Below are 24,293 nucleotides of genomic sequence, written 5' to 3'. Positions count from 1 at the left end.
ACAAACTCGTCAAATAGGAATAAAATATCCACCATTTTATTCTTTCTAAATCAGAAAATCACATAAACATATTCAAATAATAATAATAATAATTCTGAAAATACGGGATATTACAGATCAGCAGGATATAGGTGCGAACCTGTGTCCAGTTTAGTTTGTTTGATATTCGCCGATAGTTGTGACAACCCAAATCTGGGGTCAAGATTTTGTGTCACTGAACAATCTTTACATAAAATAAAAGAATATTCAATTAACCCCTTGAATCCTGATCGTTTACAGGTTATGATATGAAACAAGAATCTATACTTCTATAATTCACAAAAACTACAATACAAATGTAAATACCTTTATGCTAATGCTCTTGTCTTATTTTTCTAACATCGTCGTCCTCTCGCAGCGGAGATCTTTCTAACTTCTGTTGTCTATCAAAAGCTATTCACATCTATCCTTATCTGCTTCTGAAAGAGATAATAATTTACAAAGCAAGAGTGAGACAAAAATGCCCAGCAAGTATATAATTTGAGTTTCAAGCATGATATCAAAGGAAAATTTCCGGACAAATCTTTAACAATTTTAAACAATTCTATTTATTTGAAGGAGTTGAGGGAATAAACATTGGATGTCACCAGCCTTTAATTATAAATTCAAAAGTGACAAGCGATCCTCAGATTCTTCTCCAGAATCAGGGTTTTGTCCGGTTTTGGAATCATAAACTTTTCGAGAGAGAGAGAATGCCGTTAATGGCGATCAACAACAAATTAGACTTGACACTAGTTCGCACCTATATTCTGCTGATCAACCAGGATACAGTGCAGATCTATATCTCCCTATATAGATCCAGTCGGGTACCCAGGCTCCACGACCCATCTCAAAGATCCGGTTATATCCCGGTCCTTAGGATTAAGAACACTTAATCCCACACATCAATATCCAGCCCATGTAGTATTTTGATGTCAAATCATTTTGATTTCAAAACATCCCAATTCAGGGTTCGCAAATAACCCGAAAGAATGGGTATTTGCTCAAGAGAGCAATTGATAATATAGGAACAATAATGAAAAGAACATGCATAATAAGAGTAATTGCAGCGAAATATAAAACAGTTAACTATTCTGAACTTAGAATAGAAACGAATAAATATTTGCAGTATTTTAAAAGAAAGTTCAGGAATACTTGCCTCGATAAGCTTTAACCACTATTGTCGGTTGACTTTTGGATTGTCTTGAACGTTTGGCTTTATCATCAGACCACTATCCTATTCTGGCTACGATTTCAACGCTCAGGTCCTTTGATTGGAACTTCACTGAGCTCAACGACTAACCACTATATCATTCTTAGTCCGACGTCACTCCTTGGGTCTTCTGACTAGGACCTACAGGGTTTGAAATACCCTAATTCAGTTACTCGTCTCGCGTAACATTATATCATTATCACTCCTACCCATACGATTTTATAACCCGATTCATATTTATATTTATTATTCAAATACACATAGCAATTATGGTCCACATCTTTGAAACTCGGTTCGGTGTTCGTTTTTGGAAAGTACGTATACTCGTTGGTTTGAAAATAGGGTAATCGATTATTTATAAAACATCTTGTCCCAACATGTAATTAGATTGATATAATATGATTATATATCTTCGTTCGACGTCTCCAATAATTATAGGGTAGGCCCCGTATTTTCGGAATTAATTTTCCAAAAATCGGGCAGCGTCTCCCTTGTTTATCGGCCTTCCTGTCGAATCAATCCGACGTCAAATTCACAACACAACAACCAATCCAATTCCAAATTCGCAAGTCCCAACCACCGATACAATTCAGTTCTTAATTATTATTATTCATATTTTTCATTTCGAAATTAATTTTACTCACTAATTTTATTTAATTTTATATACGTAGGACTCGGATAAAATCATCATCGCCCACCGTCGGCTCGCCGAGGCTCATCGCCGACGGCAGTAGAATTTATTGGTGCCTGATATCATTCGGGTTTCCAAATGAATTCCACCGATTAAATAAAATTTCCACAAAAAATTATATTTTATTTCACGAAATCCAAATCAATTAATTCTTGCAGGAATTAATAAAATAATATTAAAAATCGAATCAGCCATCTCACGCGCCTCACGCGCTGCAAAGCAGCAGAACAATAAAGCACGATCGGAAAAACACATAGCCCAGGCGGCAACATCGCCCCACCACCACTGCAACACACCCATAACCAACACACACACATAAACATACACACACACGATTTACATACACACAGACACAATTAAACACACACAGACACATTTACACACACACACATGCACGTATATATGCACGCAAAACATAATCGAGGACAGCCTTCCATACGCCACCACCTCAACGGAGAAAGCGAAGGGCCGCGGCCGGAATTAATGGAATCAAGACAGTACGAGAATTACCGGGGAGAGAGAGCAGAGAGATTAAGACTGGAAGAAGGGGGAGAGATTAGAAAACGAGAGAGAATCGGGAGAAAGCAGAGAGAGAGATTGGGGAGAGAGAAGTTGGCGAAGAGAGATAAAAAGGAGAGAGAGTGTGGCTGGAGGGATAAAGATGAGGAAAGGGATAAAATTTGGGGATTTTATCGTGTTTGCAGCATTATTTCTATTTCTGGCACCGCATTTAGCAAATAGATGGAAAAATTATGAATATAGATAGTTTTAAAATTTGCCAAAATATTCTTAAAATCCCCGAAGTAATTTATAATGAAAATTTCGAAAGTTTTAAAATAGTTTCTAAAATGCGCCACATATTTGTATTTTACAATTTAACGAACAAAAATGCGGTTAAATAAAAGTCTGAAAAATCCTGAAATAATTTTAAAATTCTCGAAATATTTAAAAGTTAATATAATAAAATTTTCATGATTTTTCAATTATTCTAGAATAAAATATTGATTTTACGATTAAATGAAATCAGAAAATCGTTTAAAAATAAATAATCAATAAAATATTGATTTCTAAATTTTACAAATTCCTAAAAATAATAAATAAAATTATAAAGCAACAAGAATAATTTTAGAGATAATTTTAGCATTAATAAGAATAATTATTCAATAAAATCATTTTAAGAACAAAATAATGTCATATAGTTAAATAATTAATTATACAAATAAGGTTCGTATCCAACAATTACCCAAAATTAACAATAAGGTAACACATATCTAACAGACCCATCACATATTTTGTTTATTTAATAATTCAATAATTACATTTACAGATCGGATCCGAAAATAGGTTACTTAGCCGCTAAGTAACTATATAACGATATAATTTTAATACAAGACTTGGATAATTATCAAAACAGAGCTTCCTATAAATTACTTTATACAAAAATAAGGTGATAATATCTCGCCATTTGAAAATACGGATTTCTATCGATCTATAAAATGATTAACGTATCGAAAATTTCAAGCCGAGACTCGTACAGGTCAAATCGTACACCGGATTGAAAAAGTCAAAACACGAAAAGTGTTCAGAATTATCAAATTAGGTTAGGAAGGAAATTTTGGAAAAGTTTCGGGTTGTAAAAACGCAAAAACGGTTGAAGTGGAACAATTTCTGATTCTAAAAAGTAATTTTATAATTACATAAAATAATCATTATTAATTCTATAAATTCTCATAAAATCACATAACCATCCAAAAATTACCAGAAAAATATCAAAACTATCTATATTTTATTCTGGATAATTAAAGATTAAAATATCCTAATTTTATCAGAAATAAACACTCAAATATTAATATCAATCATCAAATAATTTACCAAAATTCACATAAAAACCATATAATAATTATTTATTGATAAAAGTAATTACATAATATTTCCCAGACGTTACAATAGTGGTCTTCGTTCTTTTCTCGCAAGGTTATATCTTTGCAGATGTAACCAAATTACCGGTTCATTTAGTTTATTATAACACTGCTTATATCTTGAGGACTTGTCGAACAACTTATTGCTCACCCCCTTTTTGTTATTATTCACCTTATTGTTTTCAGTTAAGAAGGAAAATGAAATCTACCAGGACTCGAGTGGTAAAGAAACGAGTCAAACTGCGGGACCCTCTCATACCAAAGGTGTTGATCTTGATCCAGGAAAAAGCTTTGAGTTGCCTGAGCAGGTGTAGTGTAGATAGTTAATAAGGGTGTTTGAATAAAGAAAAGATGTAGTTAAAACTTGTTAGACAATGGCTTGTAATAAAGAGAGTTTTGTGTGAGAATTTAAATTGGATTGTAATAAAAGTAGAATTTGGTTCTTGTTTTCATACTTCAACCAAAAAAGATCATGGATAGTGATAAAGGGGTTAAATATATATATATATATATATATATATATATATATATATACATATATATATCTAATTAATTATTATACAGGTTGTACAAATTTGGTGATTAGCTAGTAACCTCCAGACTTATACCCCGGGTTTGGAGGGCGTTACACTCCTTGCACAATGCTCATGAGAGATGCTGAACTTTTCTCATGCACTCTTCCACTGATAAATTACTGGATAAAAGCTTGACTTAGATCTCTGAAGGACCAAATAGAATTCGGTGGGAAACGACTATACCATCTTTGAGCCATTCCTGACAGGGTTTGGGGAAAGGCCCGACACTTAATAGCATCGCTCACGGGCTTCAACAACAGTGTGTTAGAGAACCTCCTGACATGATTAGCAGGATCTCCAGTACCATCATATGCTTTGATGGTGGGCATTTTAAACTTCCTTGAGATGTGGGCATTCATTATTTCTTCAGTGAATGGTGGAGTTGGATCATCAGGATCTTCTAGGGGCAGAAGATCACTTGGATCAACCCTTGGGATAACAACCCTTGTTTGTAGTGGACCATCCAGGTCTATGATTAGAGGAGAATATCTCCTCCTCGGAGGAAGTAGGGGTCTTGGGGTCAGGTGCGCCTCCAGATTGCGCTTCAGCCTTTGGATCTCAGCTTCATGAGCCCTGATCCTCTCCTGTACTTCTTGGGGATTCGTCCCTCGGGTGCTCCTGGGTCGCTGATTAACATCAGGCATCTGTTCTTTGCCAGCACGCCTCCTTCTTGGAGCCACGTCATCATCCGAAGATTCAGAGTCTCTCTCAGTATAAGGCCCAAAGAACTCTTGATCCTCCGGAATAGGAGCCAAACCACCTATGTAATGGGGCGTCTGCCCTTGTGCTTCACTCCGATTGGAGTTCCCACTCCATCCAACCTCTGGGTATAAGGGCATCCCGTAAGAGGGGTTAGTGGTCACAATTGTCGAATACTCATACCCAACGGGTTGAGGATTCACAGGTGGTTGTAGCTGCTGAAATTTGGTATTCGTCCCTTGAAGAGTAGGAGTATTCGTCCCTTGAGGTTGTGCCTCGGTTGCTCCCACCAGAGTTCCTCATTGGGTGGAGGCATAGGTTGAATGCGGTGGTATTTCTACCATTGACGATATTGGTTGGGTTGTTCCAGCCGGTGTTCCTTCAGGGGCGTTGTTTTTGCTTCGTGCGTTCACCATGGTTGTTGTTATGCTTTCCCACAGATGGCGCCAAATGTTATGGATAAAAACTTGGGGTGTATTTATTGCTAGGGTTCGTGAGCTTCGAGACTCAATTTGACTGCTCTTGTGTTTCGTGTCTCAATCTGCTTTAACAAGATTCCTACGTACCTTGCTATATACCAATGATCAAGTCAAAAACGTAATTCTGATCTGTGGGGGTGAGACCCCTTATATAGGCATGGGATGCCTTGAATTATATCAGGGTTAGGAGACTTGGTAAACAAGTCTCAGAATTAGAGCGGACTTTGGAGTCCTATGAAGTAGGAAACTGATTCCTTATCCTATAAAGCCTCTTGGAGGCTGATCCACAAGGACTCGTATCCTTTCTAGGACAATAGCTGATTTTTTCTATTTTTATTAATTACGAAATAATTAATATTCAGGGGTTTTGAGCCTTCATAAATGGGCTTTATTGTTGGTCCAACCCGGACATAATTAATGCGATATTAACTGTGCAATCCGAGTTTATTTTTCTCCCTATCACAAATGAAACTTATCTACTCAAAATTATTTTAAATGAAACTTACCCATTTCAATATTTAAAAAAAAATGATACTACTTTAACCTAATTACGAATGATTTGTTAATTGTTACTTATATTTATTTTTATTAAGGTAACTGTTGTTATATATAATATAATACTTTTAATATTATTTTATATTATTTAGGAATATATAATTATATTTTAATTTCTTATTAGATTTTTTAGTTGAGTATAAAATAAATATAATCTATGTCATAACACCTGTAACGTGTGATGATCAAATCATACTACCGTATCACTGAAACCCTTTACACCAAAATTATATATACGATATAATAAATTTAAGCAATATTCATAATAAAATGTATCTCAAAATGGGGTCTACGAAGTCAGCGGTTTGAGCGGCCTTGACTAGGTAATACGAAGATTGATAGGCTCATAAACAAGTACTACAACCCTTGAAAAGAAAAAACGAGTAGTACTTGGGGGAGAGCATGGGTTGCAGCAATAATCAGCCAAGATCTAGTGCCGAGCGAACTACCGGGATTAATAACTCCCCAGCTTATAACCCGCCGGTAAAGAAGATCTTTCTTTTCCTTTAGCTTAAATATACTACAGTCCTCAATATTATATTTCTTTCTTCTTCTTTGACACGAAACAAACAGCGAATCGGTTGGCCACACCAGCAAAGCATCTACCGTCCTTTTCTAGACATCTCCTTCTATATATTAGAAAAGGTACGTCAGACAAATTGAGCCATTTTATTTGTTGTAAAATTATAATTTTATTTTTTTATATTGAAAAATAATAAAAATACTATTTCTAGCATAATTTTTGAAAAAAATAAATATACGCCGTTACTCAAAAATTTCATATCTTTTTCATTTTCCTACATAACTTCTTATATTTACTTTAAAATTCTTATTAGATAATTCACACCCTCTCTTTTTATTAATTTCTTTTTTTATTATTTTAATTTTTGAGCAACTAAAATATTGGTTTATATTATGAGAAAAAGGCCATTAATTACGTATTTAGGGTAGTTACATGAGTACACATTGCATTTTAATGATAAAAATAATAATTTTTTAATCAAGTTATATAATTATATATAATTTTTATATTATTTACGTGCCTCCTTTGATAACTCCGGTGAGCAGGTTGGGCGCCTGCAAAACAACACCGGAAGGGGGGTTTGGCTCCCACGGCGCCTCCGGTGTGAGAATAAGAACAGGCTTTGGAGAAGATGAAGGTATATATGTATTTGTAACTTAGAGGCTGCTTTGTATGTGTGTTTATATGTGATGGCTGCTATGTGTTTTTGAGTGTATGAGAGTGTGTGAGTGTGAGAGTAAAAATATTTTCCAACCCCTAAACCCTTCAGTCTTGGGGGTATATATAGCCCCAAGGTAGGGTTTAGGGGTAGTTACCTCTAAATCTGGGCCGTTGGATGCTGGGACCAGAGGACGCCTGGCTTGGGTGGATTGCTTACGCGTGTCCAGGGGAGGACCACCTCCAGAGTACCCTAACGGCATCTGACACGCGCCGTGCTTGTCTGGTGTGCTGGTTGTTGATAGCTGTCATAGTCACGTGCCCACGTACCTTTGCTTGGCGGGTTGTGGGATGCGCATGTGCTTGATGGGACCTCCCTCACTGTGGTTTTAGCCCTGATCCGGATCCGAGTATGCAGGCGGATCCGGATCCTGGGAGTAGGATGGGCCCGGGCCTGGGCTCCTATGCTTGATTGGCCTGGGAGAGGGGGGTCTTAGCAGGCCGGCTGAGCCTTCCTCCCTCTAGTCCAGGTTGACGTCTACCCGGGTCTCTTATATCCTATCATTTGCCCCCCACTCCCTTATGCAGATTTTCAGGATGAGGGAGTAGATTTGGGTTACATGGTTGCCTTGGGAGAAATTTCCGCTCCTGGTTGTCCTCCAATCCGGATCTGGTGTAGTATGTGCCAATCCGGATTAAGGTAGAATGATTGATGCCTTAGAAAAATTTCCGCTCCTGGTTGCCCCCCAATCCGGATCTGGTATAGTAGAAGCCAATCCGGATTAAGGTAGAATAGGTGTTCCAGAAAAATTTCGGCTCCTGGTTGCCCCCCAATCCGGATCTGGTGTGGTGGATACCAATCCGGATTAAGGTAGAATAGCTGCTCCAGAAAAATTTCGATTCCTGGTTGCCCCCCAATCCGGATCTGGTGTGGTGGATACCAATCCGGATTAAGGTAGAATAGCTGCTCCAGAAAAATTTATGCTCCTGGTTGCCCCCCAATCCGGATCAGGTGTAGTGGATACCAATCCGGATTAATGTAGAATAGTTGCTCCAGAAAAATTTATGCTCCTGGTTGCCCCCCAATCCGGATCTGGTGTGGTAGATGCCAGTCCGAATTAAGGTTGAATAGTTGCTTCAGAAAAATTTATTCTCCTGGTTGCCCCCTCAATCCGGATCTGGTGTAATGGGTATCAATCCGGATTAAGGTAGAATAGTTGCTTCAAACCTGTTTCCGGTTGTCAATGATCCGGATCATGGCTTTGGGTCCGGATCATGGGCTGTGGAATTTGAAGAGTTTTTAACTTGTAACGTCTTTCAGTTTTTTCCCTCCCACAAATTTGAATTTTTAGGCAGTTATTTCCTAAAAACTCGGCCCATAATGATTATGGGTTTTAAATGTGTTTTAATATGTATATCAAGGGGTTTTTTTTTTGTAACTGTTGGATGAGCCACTCCGTAGTCGCCACGTGGTAGGGGTCAGGCATTGCAGTGCCTATAAAAGGCTACCCACTCTTTTCTTTTGTTTCTTATTCATATCCAAGAATCCCAACCGTTTCTTCTTCTTTCTTCGAAAATCTCCGGAGGGTTTTGCTGTTTTCTGGGCTATCTCTACCGCCGACGTCGCTTTTCTTTTGCTTGTTCTTGCTTTTGCCGACTAATTTGTAAGTTTCTGCGCCTTGGCTTTTTATTTGTTTGTTCTTCGATTTCTCGAACTTACTTCATGCTTTAATCATCCTTCCGTGATATTGATGCGAAATAGAGGTTGTGATTGTTAGTTTTTGTTGTATTGGGTTTGTACGAGTTTGTTTTGCTTTTGACTGTCCAGATCTGTGGGTTTTAGGTGTTTTTTGCGGGTTTTTGTGCAAAAATAGTATTTTTGTGTTCGATTTTTCTGGGTTTTTCGATTGTATTCTTCGTGTTCTTGAGGGAAATATATGTATGTATATGTTTGCTGTGCATTTTTTGCTTTTTGATTCTCGAAGTCGCTGTTTGTGGGTTAGGGTTTTGATTTTGATCCGGGTAGAGGGTACAGGATCCGGGTTTGGGGGAGGTTTATGGTAGGATTATATGACTTGGGTTTTTTAGCTGTTTTGGTAGTTTTTGGTTACTATTGATCCGGATCTGGGTGTTTACTGCAAAGGTCCGGGTCCATGGTTGTTTTGATATTTATTTTTGGTTAACATGATCCGGATCGTTGATGTTTTTCCTGGTTGGACTTGCATTGGTGGTCCGGGTCATTAGGTTATGATTAAATTAACATAACGTACCTGATCCGGACCACTTAGTAAGATAAATAAAATATGTAGGGCACAGACTAACTGACCTTCAATTTAATAGGTATATGGTCCGGACCAAGGAGCGAGCTAGGAAAGTATATAATTGCTATCCAAACTTTTCTGAGGAAGAGAGTGATCCGGATTCGTCTGGTAGAGAACAGATCCAGGGCGAGATGGTTAGAAAGGGGTCTGGGTCCGTGGGAACAATTACGAGCTTCCGGTTCAAGAGGCTTCCAAAAAACTCTGTTATTTTTACGCCAGAGGGCCGCTGGTCTGATATTAAGTATCATTTCGTGAGAAAGCCACCCGGGTTCGAGGATAGCATTTATTATACCCGGGTCAGATATGAGAGGCACGAGGATGGGCACCCGGGTATTTATGACCAAGGTGCTTTGGAAGCAGCTTTTGCTTCCTTTGGGATCAACCGGGATCATTACCAGTTGAAGGATTTTCATGCTGAGGCTGACCCGGGTGATATGGACAAGGCGATCCGGGCTGCTTTTCAATTAACCAGTGATATTGCTTGGAGGTGGCCCGAACCGTATGAGAGGATCTTCCATCGTCCTGCGGATGGTTTTGTTCCGGTTTGGCTGGAGCATCTAAGGTCCGGGTGGAGCCCCAGGTGGCACATTTTTCTAAAGCACCTTTGTAAGTATGTCTACAGGATTTCTCCTATGCAGATAACTCCGAATGGGATCAAGTCTATGACCTGGTTCATAGCTTGCTGTAACAAGTCCGGGCTCCTTCCTACCTTCAAGTTATTCCACCAGATTTTTTACCTTTCTAGGTCAAGCCAGAAACCTTTCTACGAGCTGAGGTTCCGGGCAGCAGAGTGCGGATTCGGTCCGGGTAGGTCCAAACCAGTTATGCATCAGACCTCTTTGAAGCATTGGAATGGGGAGATACTGATGTTGAAGGGTTACGATTTGGGGTATCTTCCTTATTTCACGACTGGGGAGGTTAAGACGAAATTCAACCCAGAGATCTTAGAGGGGGAGGCTTTAGACCAAGTTAGAAAATTTTGTGGTAGTCTCGGGTTCCAGCCAACCCGGGATAAGTTAGATATGTTTTTTTTTTGATCCGGGTCTCCATCCAAGCTTGGAGAACCGGATTACCTTTCTTTTGCTTGTAACTTGTAATCTTTGGTCCGGATCAACATACCTTTTTTTTTTTACTTGTAGCTGATTTGCATAAAACGTCTTGACATGGTCCGGGCTTACTGCATTATTCTATTTCCGGATTTGGTAGTCTTTGCATTTTTATCGATCCTGTGCTGATAGTTTCTCTTTTCAATTTTTCAGGTTTGCCGCATTACAACCCTGCATCCCGGGCCATAATGTCTTCTTCAGCTTATGCAGCAGCTTTTAACTCGTTGGGACTGGCGTACAAGACAACAAAGGGGGCCCCTGGTACCGGATCCGGATCTGCGGATGCTGAGGGTGGTGCCGAATCTTCTGCCCCCCGGAATGTGTCTGATCCGGTCAATGTGCCCTTGGCCAAGGACCCGGACGTTCAAGAAATCTCTGAAGAGGAACCTCCTTCGAAGAAGAGGAAGTCCGCCCCGGGAAAGCCTCCCCGCGGAAAAACTGTTGTTGCTGACCGGGTCGTATGCGATTCGGAGGGGAAGGGACCGGATGGGGCTCCTATCCGGGTAGGGACAAAGAGCCTTATCGATCTGGCCGGGTTCATGTCCAGTATCCCCTCAGAGGAAGATTGGGAGGAGGTTGAGGGCTACAACATGGCTGCTGCCTTGAAGAGGGTCACAGGCCAATGGGGGCAGGTAACTTCTGAATTTTTAAGCCCGTAGTTCCGGATTATGCCCCCCCAATCCACTTTTCCCTTGTAATAATATTCTTCTTTTTTTTTTGTTTCTCAGCTTGGGAGTGCGATGTCCATCTGCTCCGACGTTGCCTTCACTGAGCTCAAGGAGGCTAACAATCGGACTAAGGCTGAGAAGATGCTTTCTGATTCCCTGAGGGGTGAGCTGGAGGAGGCCCGGGAGGGGTTCCGGGTGGTGGAGGCCGGGTTGAATGAGAAGTTGAAGAACTCTGAGACCCGGGCTGAGGGGCTGGCCCAGGAAGTCGAGAGGCTGAAGGCCGAGCTTGCTGCCAAAGAGAATCTGAACAAGGAGGCCATCATTGCTGAGTTCAAGGCCAGCGATGTCTATGACTTCGAAGTTGCTCAGGCCGGGGTTCCCGAGGTACGCAGATCCTGGGTTGTTGCAGAGCGCCATATCAAGACTGACCCTTTTGCTTCGTGGGATAGCTTCATTCAAGAGTTCCTTGCTGCAAAGGCTGCTGTTGAGCAGGGTCAAGGGGAACCGGAACCCTATGATGGTCCGAGTCCCAGTTTCCTCTAGATCCGGATCAGCCTTGCAAGGCTTTTCGGGCCCAGCCCATGTAATTTCATTTCTAGGATTCCTTTGTCTCGTACTTTGATTTGAACCGTGTAATATTTGGATTTATTCCGGATTGATGTCAATCCGGATTAGCCTTTGAATTTCCTTTGAAAATATTTGCTTTTCTTCCGTATTTTGTTATCTTTTTGTGCAATCCGGATCCTTGTCATGGCCCCTAATCCGGACTTGTTTCATATCGGGTTTGGTCCGGGTATGGGACAGTGTCCGGATTGATGTCTACTTTTTTTTCTTTGTTTGCTTGAAAATTTGCAACCTGGATTTGAATGCTAATCCGGGTTGTTTTTTGCTTTTAGATTTGCTATCAATCCGGGTATATGACCCACCCCGGTTGATATTTGCTTTTCTGCTTTATGTACTTGGAAAATTTAAGTACATAATGGTTTTTTGCAACCTGGATTTAGATGCTAATCCGGGTTGTTTTTTGCTTTTAAATTTGCTTTCAATCCGGGTATGTCTAACCCGGATTGGGGATTGCTCCATCTACTTAGAATTTTTCTAAGCAAATAGTGGTTGCTTTCGTTTTTTGCTTCTGACCCGGGTGTGAGAAGGTACCCGGGTTGTTTTTTCCTTCCATAACTGGTAATTTAAAATAACTTTCTGAGAAGGGAAAATTCTTTTCATTGATTTGCAAATTTTTTCATACAAAATATCGGATCATAGATTGGTTGCTTGCCATAGGCTACAAGTTCTGGTTGCTTTTGGTTGCTTTTCTAGTGGTAGAATTTTCTGAGCCTGAGTCCATGCCATGTATTTGGTACTTCGGAGTCATCCATGTTCATGAGCTTGTATGTTCCTGGCCTTATAACTTCCTTGACTTTGTATGGGCCTTCCCACTTTGGCATTAGTTTTCCAGTATTTGTGGGGTCTGAAGCTTCCGTGTCTCGAAGGACCAGGTCTCCAACTTGAAAGTTTTTGACCCGGGACTTCTTGCTGAAGTGCTCTCTTGTTTTCTGCTTATATTTTTCCATTCTTGCCACTGCCTGGTCTCGGACTTCGTCGATTAGCTCAATATTCGTTCTGAGCCCCTCCTCATTTGCTATCTCATCAAAATTGATTGCTCGATGGGAGGGGGATCCTACTTCAATTGGTAGCATTGCTTCAGTTCCATAAGCCAGCTTGAAGGGGGTTTCTCCTGTGCTTGTTCTGGGGCTTGTTCTGTATGCCCAAAGTACATTAGGCAATTCTTCTGGCCATTTGGTTTTGCTTTCCCTGAGTCTCTTCTCTATCCCCCTGAGAAGTATTCGATTAGTTACCTCAACTTGACCATTTCCTTGAGGGTAGGCTACAGAAGACTTCTTGTGTCGGATGCTCCTTTCTTGAAGGTAGGACTCAAATTCTGAACCGACGAACTGTGGACCATTATCTGAGACAAGTACTCTCGGGATCCCGAACCTCATCAATATGTTGTCCATGAACTTGATGCAGTCTTGTTGGTTTATTGTTCTCATTGCCTTTGCCTCTACCCATTTTGTCATATAGTCAATTGAGACTAGTAAGTACCTGAGGTCTCCTCTGGCTCTGGGAAAGGGTCCCATGATATCAATTCCCCATACAGCAAATGGGATTGGTGACAAGACTGAGGAGGGTAGGACTGGGCTCATCCGTGTCACATTGCTGAAGAGTTGGCATTCCTTGCATTTTTTCACAAAGTCTATCGAATCCTGGTGGATGGTAGGCCAGTAGTACCCCTGCCTTATGATTTTGTGAGCTAGTGCTTTTGCGGACATGTGGTCCCCGCATATTCCTTCGTGAACTTCCATAAGGCAGTATTGTGCCTCTCCTGGGCCTATGCACTTGAGAATTGGGGAGGAAAAGGTTCGGCGATAAAGTATTCCCTCTTCCATGAAGAATTTCGAAGCTTTTGCCTTTAACCTTTGAGCCCTCCCTTTATCCTCCGGGAGCTCTCCCTTCTCCAAGTAGTTAATGAATGGAGTCATCCAATTCGGACTGTTTTCTATCTCCATCACTTCCTCAGACTCTGTGCTTGGTTTCTGCAATTCTTCGAAGTAGACGGAGCAATCCAGGTCTGATGAGTTTTGAACAAGTTTGGACAATGCATCAGCTTCTGAATTCTCCTCTCTGCTGATTTGGATGACTTGGACTGTTGGTATGGAGGCTAGATAGCTTTGGACCAGAGCCTGGTAATTGGCTAGAACTGGATCCTTGGCTATGTACTCGCCATTTGTTTGCTTTACGACGATCTGGGAGTCGCTGTAGATTTTGAGATTCTGGATCCTGAGTGTTGTTGCTAGCTTCAATCCTGCAATCAAGGCCTCGTACTCTGCCTGGTTGTTTGTTGCTGAGAATGCAAAGGAGATTGCTGTTTGGATTGTGAACCCTTCTGGGCTCTTTAGGATGAGCCCGGCTCCCGATCTTTCATTTGTTGAAGAACCATCAACTTTGAGAGCCCAGGCTTCTGTCTCTTGATCTGTGTTTCTCTCAGGGTCAATGCTCATGGGTACGGGTTCTTCTTCTGGAAAATTGCATTCTATGATGAAATCGGCTAGAGCCTGGGCTTTGATTGCTATTCTAGGAATGAAACTTAAATTGAACTGACTTAGCTCAACTGCCCAATTTACCAATCTCCCTGAGACATCTGGCTTGTGTATTATTTTCCTTAAAGGTTGATTTGTTACAACTCGTATCTCCCTTCCCTGGAAGTAGTGTCTGAGTTTCCTGGATGCTGTGACTAAGGCGTAAGCAAACTTTTCTAGCCTCGGGTACCGGGTTTCTGCATCTTTTAGCACTTGGCTCACATAATAAACTGGTTGCTGTTTGCCATTCTCTTCCCTGATCAAGGCTGCTCCAACTGCCAGAGCCTCTGCTGACAGGTAAAGGGATAGGGGTTCCCCGGGTTGAGCTTTTGTTAACACAGGGGGTTGAGAAAGGTACCTTTTGATTTCTTCAAATGCGCTTTGGCATTCTGGGCTCCAATTAACTTCTCTCTTATTGGTTGCTCCTTTTAATAGGTCAAAGAAGGGTAGGCATCTCTCAGCTAGCTTGGAGATGAATCTTCTGAGTGCTGCTAGCGATCCTGCTAGCTTCTGCACATCTTTTTGTGTTCTGGGAGCCTTCATCTCTTGAATTGCCTTTATCTTTTCAGGGTTGACTTCAATTCCTCGGTTGCTTATCATGAATCCAAGGAATTTTCCTGCCCCTACTCCAAATGTGCATTTTTCTGGATTGAGCCTGAGTGAGTATTTTCTCAAGTTGTCGAAGCATTCTCTCAGGTCTCCTATGTGCCCGGGGACGCTTGTGGATTTTGCAATCATATCGTCCATATAGGATTCCAGGTTCCTTCCAATCTGGTCCTTGAATATTTTATTCATTGCCCTTTGATATGTTGTTCCCGCATTAGTCAATCCGAACGGCAGCATTACATAGGCATAGACCGCCCTGTGGGTGATGAAGGCTGTCTTTAGAATGTCTCTGGGATTCATTTTTATCTGGTTGTACCCCGAGTAGGCGTCCATGAAACTTAGCATCACGTGCCCAGAGGTTGCATCGATCAATTGATCAATATTTGGCAGAGGGTAGGGGCCTTGGGGCATGCACTGTTCAAATCTGTGTAATCGATACACATTCTCCACTTTCCGTTTGCTTTTTTCACCATCACTACATTTGCCAGCCATTCCGGGTACTTGACTTCGCGTATTATTCCGGCTTTCAGTAGTTTCTCAATTTCTTCATCGATTGCTTTCTGCCTTTCCGGGGCAAAATTTCTTCTCTTTTGCTTGACTGGCTTCCTCTCTGGGTTGACGTCCAAGCTATGCATTGCTATGGATTCATCCAACCCGGGCATTTCTTTCGGGGTCCAAGCGAATATGTCAGAGTACCCTTGGAGTAGCGAAACCAGGTGTTCTCTAAAATTAGCCTCGAGCCCGGATCCTATCTTTATCTTTTTGGAAGGATCGCTTGTATTGATTAGAATTGTTTCTGTTTCAACGGCAGCCTCTATCTTGGATTGATCCGTATTTGATACCATCTTTTGGATCCGAGCCTCTGTGTTGCTTTTCATATAAATCTGAGCCTGGGCTGTCATCTCTTTATTGTTTCTTTTTCCAATTATTTCTGGGTTGGTTACTTGCACAGTAGGGTTGGTTTGGCCAAGGCCTAGGCTCAATTCAATGCCTTCTGTGACTTGGTTGCTTTTTTGCTCTTCTAAGCTTGGTTTGGTTGCTTTCGGATTTGAGAGGGACTCTATTACCTGAACTTCTTTCCTCGCGTCGTCCCTTGAGTGGGGGCGATGTTTCTTAATACTTTGTTGTTTCCGGAGCACGACAGCCTTTCTCTTGTTGTCTTGATGGGTCTCAGCCATTACCAGAGCCTGGCTATAACATCTTTTAGCTACCTCATAGTCTCCCTTGATTTCTCCTACCCCGGTTGGGGTTGGGAACTTGATTTTCAAATGTGATATGGAGGTGATTGCTTGGATCCTGGTCAAGGCTGAGCGCCCAATTATGCCGTTGTAAGATGAGGGAGTATTGATCACGTAGAACTTAATCACATGGGTGACTTGGTTTGGGGCCGATCCGAACATTACTGGTAAGTACAAAGTTCCTTGGATCGGGACCAAGTTGTTCCCGAACCCATATAGAGGGTCCTCTTGGCATTCATTGGAGCGTACGCTCCCAAGCTTCATCCTGTCCACAGTATGCTTGAAGAGTATGTTTACTGAGGATCCATTATCGATCAACATTCTTCTTACTTCGTTGTCAAAGATATCAAGTGTTACAACCAAGGCTTCATTGTGATTCGGGTTGACTCCTTCATAATCCTTGCTGCTGAATGAGATCATCATCTCCGGGTAGGATTGGATTGAGAATACCTCATCCCCTGAGCCCGGGCTCCTAGGGGGAGAGTGTGAGCCTCCCAGGACCACATTTACCATATTTTTACCCTTTCTTGGCCTTTCTTCTCTCTGATTTTTCTCCCTTGAGATGTATTGATTTAGGTTGCCTTTCTTGACTTGATCTTCAATGAAGTATTTTAGAGAGAGACAGTTCTCAGTCTTGTGTCCATGAGTTTCATGGTAGTCGCACTGCCTGTTGTAAGGCCTGCTCTCTGGGGGAGTCTGCATTGGCTTTGGAGGATAGTAGAATGGCTTTCCCTTGATCTCCTTCAGTATCTCTTCCCGGGTCCTGTTTAGTTGTGTCCACTCTGGCTCTTGCCTAGGCTCCCTTTGCTGCCTAGGGGGACCGGGATCACTTTTGGATTCTGTTTTAGGACCCAATCTTTGGAAAATTGGGGTGTTTTGTACCACATTTGTTTGCTGGGTTTGGTTGCTTTGTTTGAACTTTTTCTCCTGATGGTAACCCCCTTTCGGTCGGTCATCAGAAGATTTGTTCCTGTTCCCTCCATTCCGAGTCATTCTCATCGCCTGGAGAACATCTGTTTCCTTTATGAACCGGGCTGCCATTGAATAAGCCGCGGCCAGGCTTTGGGGCTCTTTGTTTATCAACTCCACAATATACCTCTCATTGTGTTCTGGATCCAGGTTTCTTCGAAATATGCTTAGAGCCTCCCTTTCATCGAGATTCGAGACTTTGTTGATGGCTTCCTGGAACCTCCGCATATAAGCTGAGAGTGCTTCGTTATCATATTGGCGGATTGTCTCCAGGTGGCACATGTGCATTTCATGTGTTTTATTGGCTCTGAATCTTCTAAGGAAGGCTCCTCTGAATTCTTTCCAGGAGTGGATGCTTCTTGACGGGATTCTGCTGAACCATCTTTGAGCCCCCCTTTGAGGGTCGAGGCGAAGAATCTGGATTTCGTCAAGTCATTGTAATAGTATATCTGAGCTATCTGTTCAAAGTAGTTGAGGTGCTCTTCCGGATCCCCCAGTCCGTCGAAAGAGTCAAAGTTGTAATGTTTGAGATTTTTCTGTCGAGGGATGGCTTCTAGGGAGTGACTGAAGGGCGTGAGGGTCTCCCCAACTTCCACCCCGGATTCTTTCTCCATTTTTCTCTGGAGCTCGTAAATCATGTCCTTGAGATCTTTCTGACCCTCCTCTTCGTCATCAGAAATAAGTTCGGGAGTAGGGTCCCTCCGAGTTCTTTTGCCTCTTGCTTTAGCTAGGAGCCTCTCCTCCTCCAGTTGCATTCTTTTCTGAATTTTTTGCTCCAGCTTTTCCTCTTCTTCCTTTCTTATCTTTTCTCTCATTTTTTCTAGCTTTTTCTTTCTGGTTGCCTCTGTCTCCTTTTTGCTAGGCTCCTTCTGATTCTTCTTTGCCTTGGACCCAATTCGGTCGAAGACAGATCTCTTGGATTGCTGAGAGTCCCCGGACTCTTCTTGCTCATCATCTTGCTCAAATTCCATCTGAGCCCGGGCTTGTTCATCTCTGTAGAGTCTGATTGCTTCAGCAAGTTCATGGCTTGTTAAGTTAGCCATATGCTCCTCTGCAACTGGAACATTGGTGTACTTGTACTGATTGAGCTCTATGACATTTCTGGCATCCCTTACCGGGGTATGCTGCGTCAGTGGTTGCTCCTGGGAGGTCTCTCTGTCTCCAGGTTCTTGGGCTTGAGAGGGTTCTTGATCCTGAATGTGGGTACTGGCGGAGGGCCTACCAGCTGTACTTTTTCCTGCTCTTGCCATTACCACAATTGTGCAAACAACTGACCAAGATTTGAGGCTACAAATGTGGATCTGAGGTTGCTTTTTTGAAGATTACAAAAAATTTCCAGAATAACAGCAAGCAAGCTTTTCTGGGTTTTGCTAAGAATGATACTAAACAAGAATAGCAGGCTCTTTAACCCAAAAGAAAATATGCAAGCTAAAACAGTTCTGGGTTTTAAAATCACCAAGACTATCAAACCCCAGGCTTCAAGATTACAAAAATTATCCAACCCTAAACAACTAAAACTTAACAAACAAGGGCGGTCTCACACAATCGAGGCCCAAGTCAACAAGCTCATATAAACGTGGCTAAAATGAAAACTCATATTCAAGAAAGGGCTTGGTTGTTTATGTTCTTACAGGTTTGGAAGCGGACTATCTCAAGAGTTTGCTGATGGAGATGAATCCAGGGGCACCGAGACCCAAGGATGTTCGCCCCTCCTTCTAGCGCCAAATGATAACTCCGGTGAGCGGGCGGCTCCGTCGTCGGCGTTCCTGGACCTTGTGCGCGTGAGAGAGGTGTAGCTGCAGGTTGGGCGCCTGCAAAACAACACCGGAAGGGGGGTTTGGCTCCCACGGCGCCTCCGGTGTGAGAATAAGAACAGGCTTTGGAGAAGATGAAGGTATATATGTATTTGTAACTTAGAGGCTGCTTTGTATGTGTGTTTATATGTGATGGTTGCTGTGTGTTTTTGAGTGTATGAGAGTGTGTGAGTGTGAGAGTAAAAATATTTTCCAACCCCTAAACCCTTCAGTCTTGGGGGTATATATAGCCCCAAGGTAGGGTTTAGGGGTAGTTACCTCTAAATCTGGGCCGTTGGATGCTGGGACCAGAGGACGCCTGGCTTGGGTGGATTGCTTACGCGTGTCCAGGGGAGGACCACCTCCAGAGTACCCTAACGGCATCTGACACGCGCCGTGCTTGTCTGGTGTGCTGGTTGTTGATAACTGTCATAGTCACGTGCCCACGTACCTTTGCTTGGCGGGTTGTGGGATGTGCATGTGCTTGATGGGACCTCCCTCACTGTGGTTTTAGCCCTGATCCGGATCCGAGTATGCAGGCGGATCCGAATCCTGGGAGTAGGATGGGCCCGGGCCTGGGCTCCTATGCTTGATTGGCCTGGGAGAGGGGGGTCTTAGCAGGCCGGCTGAGCCTTCCTCCCTCTAGTCCAGGTTGATGTCTACCCGGGTCTCTTATATCCTATCATCCTTTTTATTTAGTTTTTGTAGTTTTATTATTTAAAATTTTAAATATGCCACCAACTTATATTTGTTCCACTCATCTCATATTAATTTCCAATTTGTTTCACTCACTTCACATTTATAAATTGTCTTAATCAACCCCATTATAAATATATGTATATAATGTAACGAGGTATATATTTTTTATATTTTATTAAATAAATTTTTATAAAAATAGCATTTAAAAAAATTATAATAATTTTAAAATAATCTATAATTTTATATTATAATATAATATTTATTTTTTAATTTGTCATTCATTTACATTATAAATCAATTTTAATATGTTTTGATATTTAAAAAAAATGGGATATTATCAATGGTTTTATATATTACGAAGTAGTATGTTATTTTTTATTTAAAAAAATATACTAAAAATAAAAATTTATTATTTTTAAATATTCCCCGCAACCCCAGGTGAATCCCCGTTCCGACGGGGATCGGTAATGAAAATAATTTTCGTTTAGGATTTAAAGTGTGATCGGGGATTAGGGGTTGGGACGGTACTCGTTGACCACCAAGTGACCCGATACATATCCCTACAAACAAATTTCAAATATTTTTTTTATAATAATATATTTTTGATTTTTTTTATTAATTAGGATCATATAACTTATAATAAATATGTAATTTCAAAATTTTAATGGTAACTTAAAATCGAACTCTACGATAAAAAATAAACTCTCACCACTTAAGTTATCAAATACCGCTATAATAATATGTATGGAAAAAAAGTAAGATAATTTAATGAAAAATTAAAATCGTCATTTATGATATTCAAAAATTATTTCTGTATTAATACAAATTTGTTCGAGATAATATTTTAATGTATATAAAGGCCCGCACGCGCTTTTACGCTAATTTAAGTATTATATAGATTATATACTTTATTAATTCATCACTTTTATGTACACTTCATGGGATAATAAATTAATTTCGTATATTACACCCATAAAATCCTACCGTGTGTCAGAAATTTGACGTGTGTTGCGTCCTAAATTCAATTTTCCCAATTATTGTTTATAGATTATTGTTTATAGCTAAATTTTTCCCCGTGCTTATTGAAATATTTAGCAAGTATAATTTGATAATTATATTTAAATATATTTATATGCTATTTTACCAACATTTTCTTAATTATATGTTTCTTCCTCCCTTAAATTTTCTTAGTATTTCCCGTTTCTTCGTCCCTCGTGTTCTTCCTGTAAAAGAGTTTATTCAAAAATATCCAAGTAAAAATGTTTTTTTACAAAATACTATTATCTTTTAAAAAAAATTACAAAAACATGTTTTTAACTTCTTCTTTTTTTTTTGCAAAAATGTTGTTTTGATTTTTTTTGTTTCAAATAAATGGTTTTTTTTATAATTCAGCCTAGTTTTTGCAACTAAATGCAACAAAAAATATGTGGTTAATTTTGGGTGCACTGCATTTTTTCAAATATTTTATGAAAATAGTAAAATAACAAAATAAAACTAAAAAGAAAGCATTTTCCTTATTTTTTTAAAAAAATTGCTATTTTGTAAATAATTAAAAAAATTATATAAACAAGATTCGCCAAATATTATCTAATTATTATTATTATTATTATTATTATTATTATTATTATTATTATTACATATATTTCATGTACCTGATAAATTTAATATTTTTTCTTAATAAATATGTTGAAGAAATTCATTTATACCAATGTCCCTCTTATTTACAAAAGTAAAATGTTTTACTTTATTGTTGTAAGTTGAATATAAGGCTTACATGAATACAAATGAAAATAGAATTTTTCTAGTGTGTGTTCGGGTGCTTGATTAGGTGTGCATAAAATATTGGTGGACAACTAATAATAATGGATAGCTGCATGCACAAAAATCTCCCCCAATAAAATTTTTATAACTCATTAATCACACACTAGATAAATCGATAAAAATATATATGAATGAGTATTAAATAATATGGAGAATTAAAGAAGAAATTTTATAATAAAACAATTTAGCAAGCCACCATATTATATACCACTAGTATATAACTAGTGCAATTTTTATCATTATATATTATAATTTATAATTTTAATATGTTGTTAATTGGATTCGAACCTTATACCTTTTTAATAATAATTTTAAGTCTATATATAATCTATTTCATCAATTTGATCTAGCAGCTCTAAATTGAGTGATTAAGAATCAACAACGAAATTTTTAATATTTCGTTTTTTATATAATAGTATATATATATAACACATTTGTAATGTTTTCATGATTGATTGGCAAAATAAAAAAGTTCAACTTTAGATAAAAGTAAGTGGAGGAACTTATAATAATGAATATATATATATATATAACTGTTATGGATAAAAAAACTAAGGTTATTATTTGCTGTATTTATTACTAAGATTCGGGAGCTCAAGACCTTTAATGGCTGCTCTCGTGTATCGTAGCTTAATTATGCCTTTACGAGATGCCTACGTATCTCTGTGAATTAGAGAATCAAGCAAAAAAACGTCGTTCTGATCTGTGGGGTGAGGCCCCTTATATAGATGTTGGGAGTCCTTGAATTGGACTTGGTATAGGAGACTTGGTGGGCAAGTCTCATAATTAGAATGGACTTAGGAGTCCTAAATAGTAGGAAACTGATTCCTTATACTTTTAGGTCCCCTTGAGGATAATCTATAAGGATTTATATCCTTATCGGGACTCTTCTCAATAGCTGATTTTTACCTTATTAATTAATTACGAAATTAATTAATAATCAGGGCTTTTGGGCCTTCTTTATTCCATCAGACCTGATCTGGTCTATCAGGCTTAACCTTTCCGGTCTGAGTATCATATATCTTTTTATTGGGCTTAGCAGCCCACACCTTGCAGTATTTAATCATAATTTATTTATTCCTATCATTTGCCCCCCAACTTTTGGGAAACATTGATTAGGTTTCGCAGAAGTTAAGTCTGTTTATTCCCTTACAGGGTTTCGTTTTTGCGTAAAGTGTGGAGCGACCTACACATTTACAATGAATCTTCCTTTTATTCAAGAATCATCTTAATTTCCAGGAATTTTTCCCTAATTTTCTGGAATTTTCCTTTTATTTTCTGGATTTTTCCCTAATTTCTGGGATTTTCCTTTAATTTTCTGGATTTATTCCTTATTTCTGAAAATATTAACATTTTTCAGAAAATATTTAAGGAATTTCCTTATTTTTCTGGATTTTTTCCCTAATTTCTGGGATTTATCCTTTAATTTTCTGGATTAATCCTTAATTCTGAAAATATTAACATTTTTCAGAAAATATTTAAGGAATTTCCTTATTTTTCTGGATTTTTTCCCTAATTTCTGGGATTTATCCTTTAATTTTCTGGATTTATTCCTTATTTCTGAAAATATTAACATTTTCAGAAAATATTTAAGGAATTTCCTTATTTTTCTAATTAAATGATCAGAAAAATAGAACTTCTGCTGCTCAATACATCCTAGGCGTTGTTGATCCACGCCTAGGAGACAGTTTCCTAACAACGTCTAGGAAACTTGCGTCCTGGGCGTTGTTGGAGGCTGATGCTTCCTGGGCGTTGTTGATCCACGCCTAGGAGACGGTTTCCTAACAACGTCTAGGAAACTTGCGTCCTGGGCGTTGTTGGAGGCTGATGCATTCATAGATCCTAGACGTCGTGCACCCACGCCTAGGAGACAGTTTTCTAACAACGTCTAGGAAACTTGCGTCCTGGGCGTTGTTGGAGACAGATGCTTTCTGGGCGTTGTTGATCCACGCCTAGGAGCCACACTCCTCACAACAGCTAGGGATGATGCATCCTGGGCGTTGTTGAGGACAGATGCTTCCTGGGCGTTGTTGTACCACGCCTAGGAGCCACACTTCTAACAACGGCTAGGGATGATGCCTCCTGGGCGTTGTTGAGGACAGATGCTTCCTGGGCGTTGTTGTACCACGCCTAGGAGCCACACTTCTAACAACGGCTAGGGATAATGTACCCTGGGCGTTGTTGAGGCTGTTCGAGCCTTGATTCATTCAATGAAATTTGATTTTAAATCTTTTCAAAATTCAAATCTTATGGGCTTCCCGCCTTTTTCTTAGGCCCAGGCCCGTTTGTGCATCTTTGAGCTCCTCTATATAAGAGGTGGAGTGTGAGTTCATTTCTCACACTTCACTTTCACAAAAATTTCTAAACTTCAACTCTGCAATTAGTCTCTCAAGAATCGTCACCTCCAAGCAATTTCCGGCTTTCTACTCCGCCGCTTTCTGGGCTTATTTTGAAGATTCCGTTTGAATCTTCATCTTCTTTACTTACTTTCAAGAGCTTCCTGGGTTTTTGTCTTCATCCATGGCGGATTCTGATTCATCTCACTCCCATGTCCCCCAAGCTGTTGCCCGTCCCTCTAGGGCCAGCCGAGGTAAAAAATCTCTTGT

General features: G+C 40.0%; 1 protein-coding gene across 1 annotated transcript; it reads left to right on the top strand.

The window, feature by feature from the left end:
* The first annotated feature begins 6,474 nt into the window (after positions 1-6,474).
* LOC141706125 (uncharacterized) lies at positions 6,475-12,051 on the top strand. Its single transcript, XM_074508945.1, has 5 exons — positions 6,475-6,632; positions 6,723-6,794; positions 7,218-7,309; positions 10,910-11,388; positions 11,485-12,051. The coding sequence occupies exons 4-5, from the start codon at positions 10,945-10,947 to the stop codon at positions 11,965-11,967; spliced, it is 927 nt and encodes a 308-aa protein (XP_074365046.1). The 5' UTR covers positions 6,475-6,632; positions 6,723-6,794; positions 7,218-7,309; positions 10,910-10,944; the 3' UTR covers positions 11,968-12,051.
* The last annotated feature ends 12,242 nt before the right edge of the window (positions 12,052-24,293 follow it).

This window comes from Apium graveolens, chromosome 2, assembly GCF_009905375.1.
Source record: "Apium graveolens cultivar Ventura chromosome 2, ASM990537v1, whole genome shotgun sequence".
NCBI lineage: Eukaryota > Viridiplantae > Streptophyta > Magnoliopsida > Apiales > Apiaceae > Apium > Apium graveolens.
The sequence above is the reverse complement of the archived record's forward strand: the minus strand, read 5'-3'. Positions and strand labels throughout refer to the sequence as shown.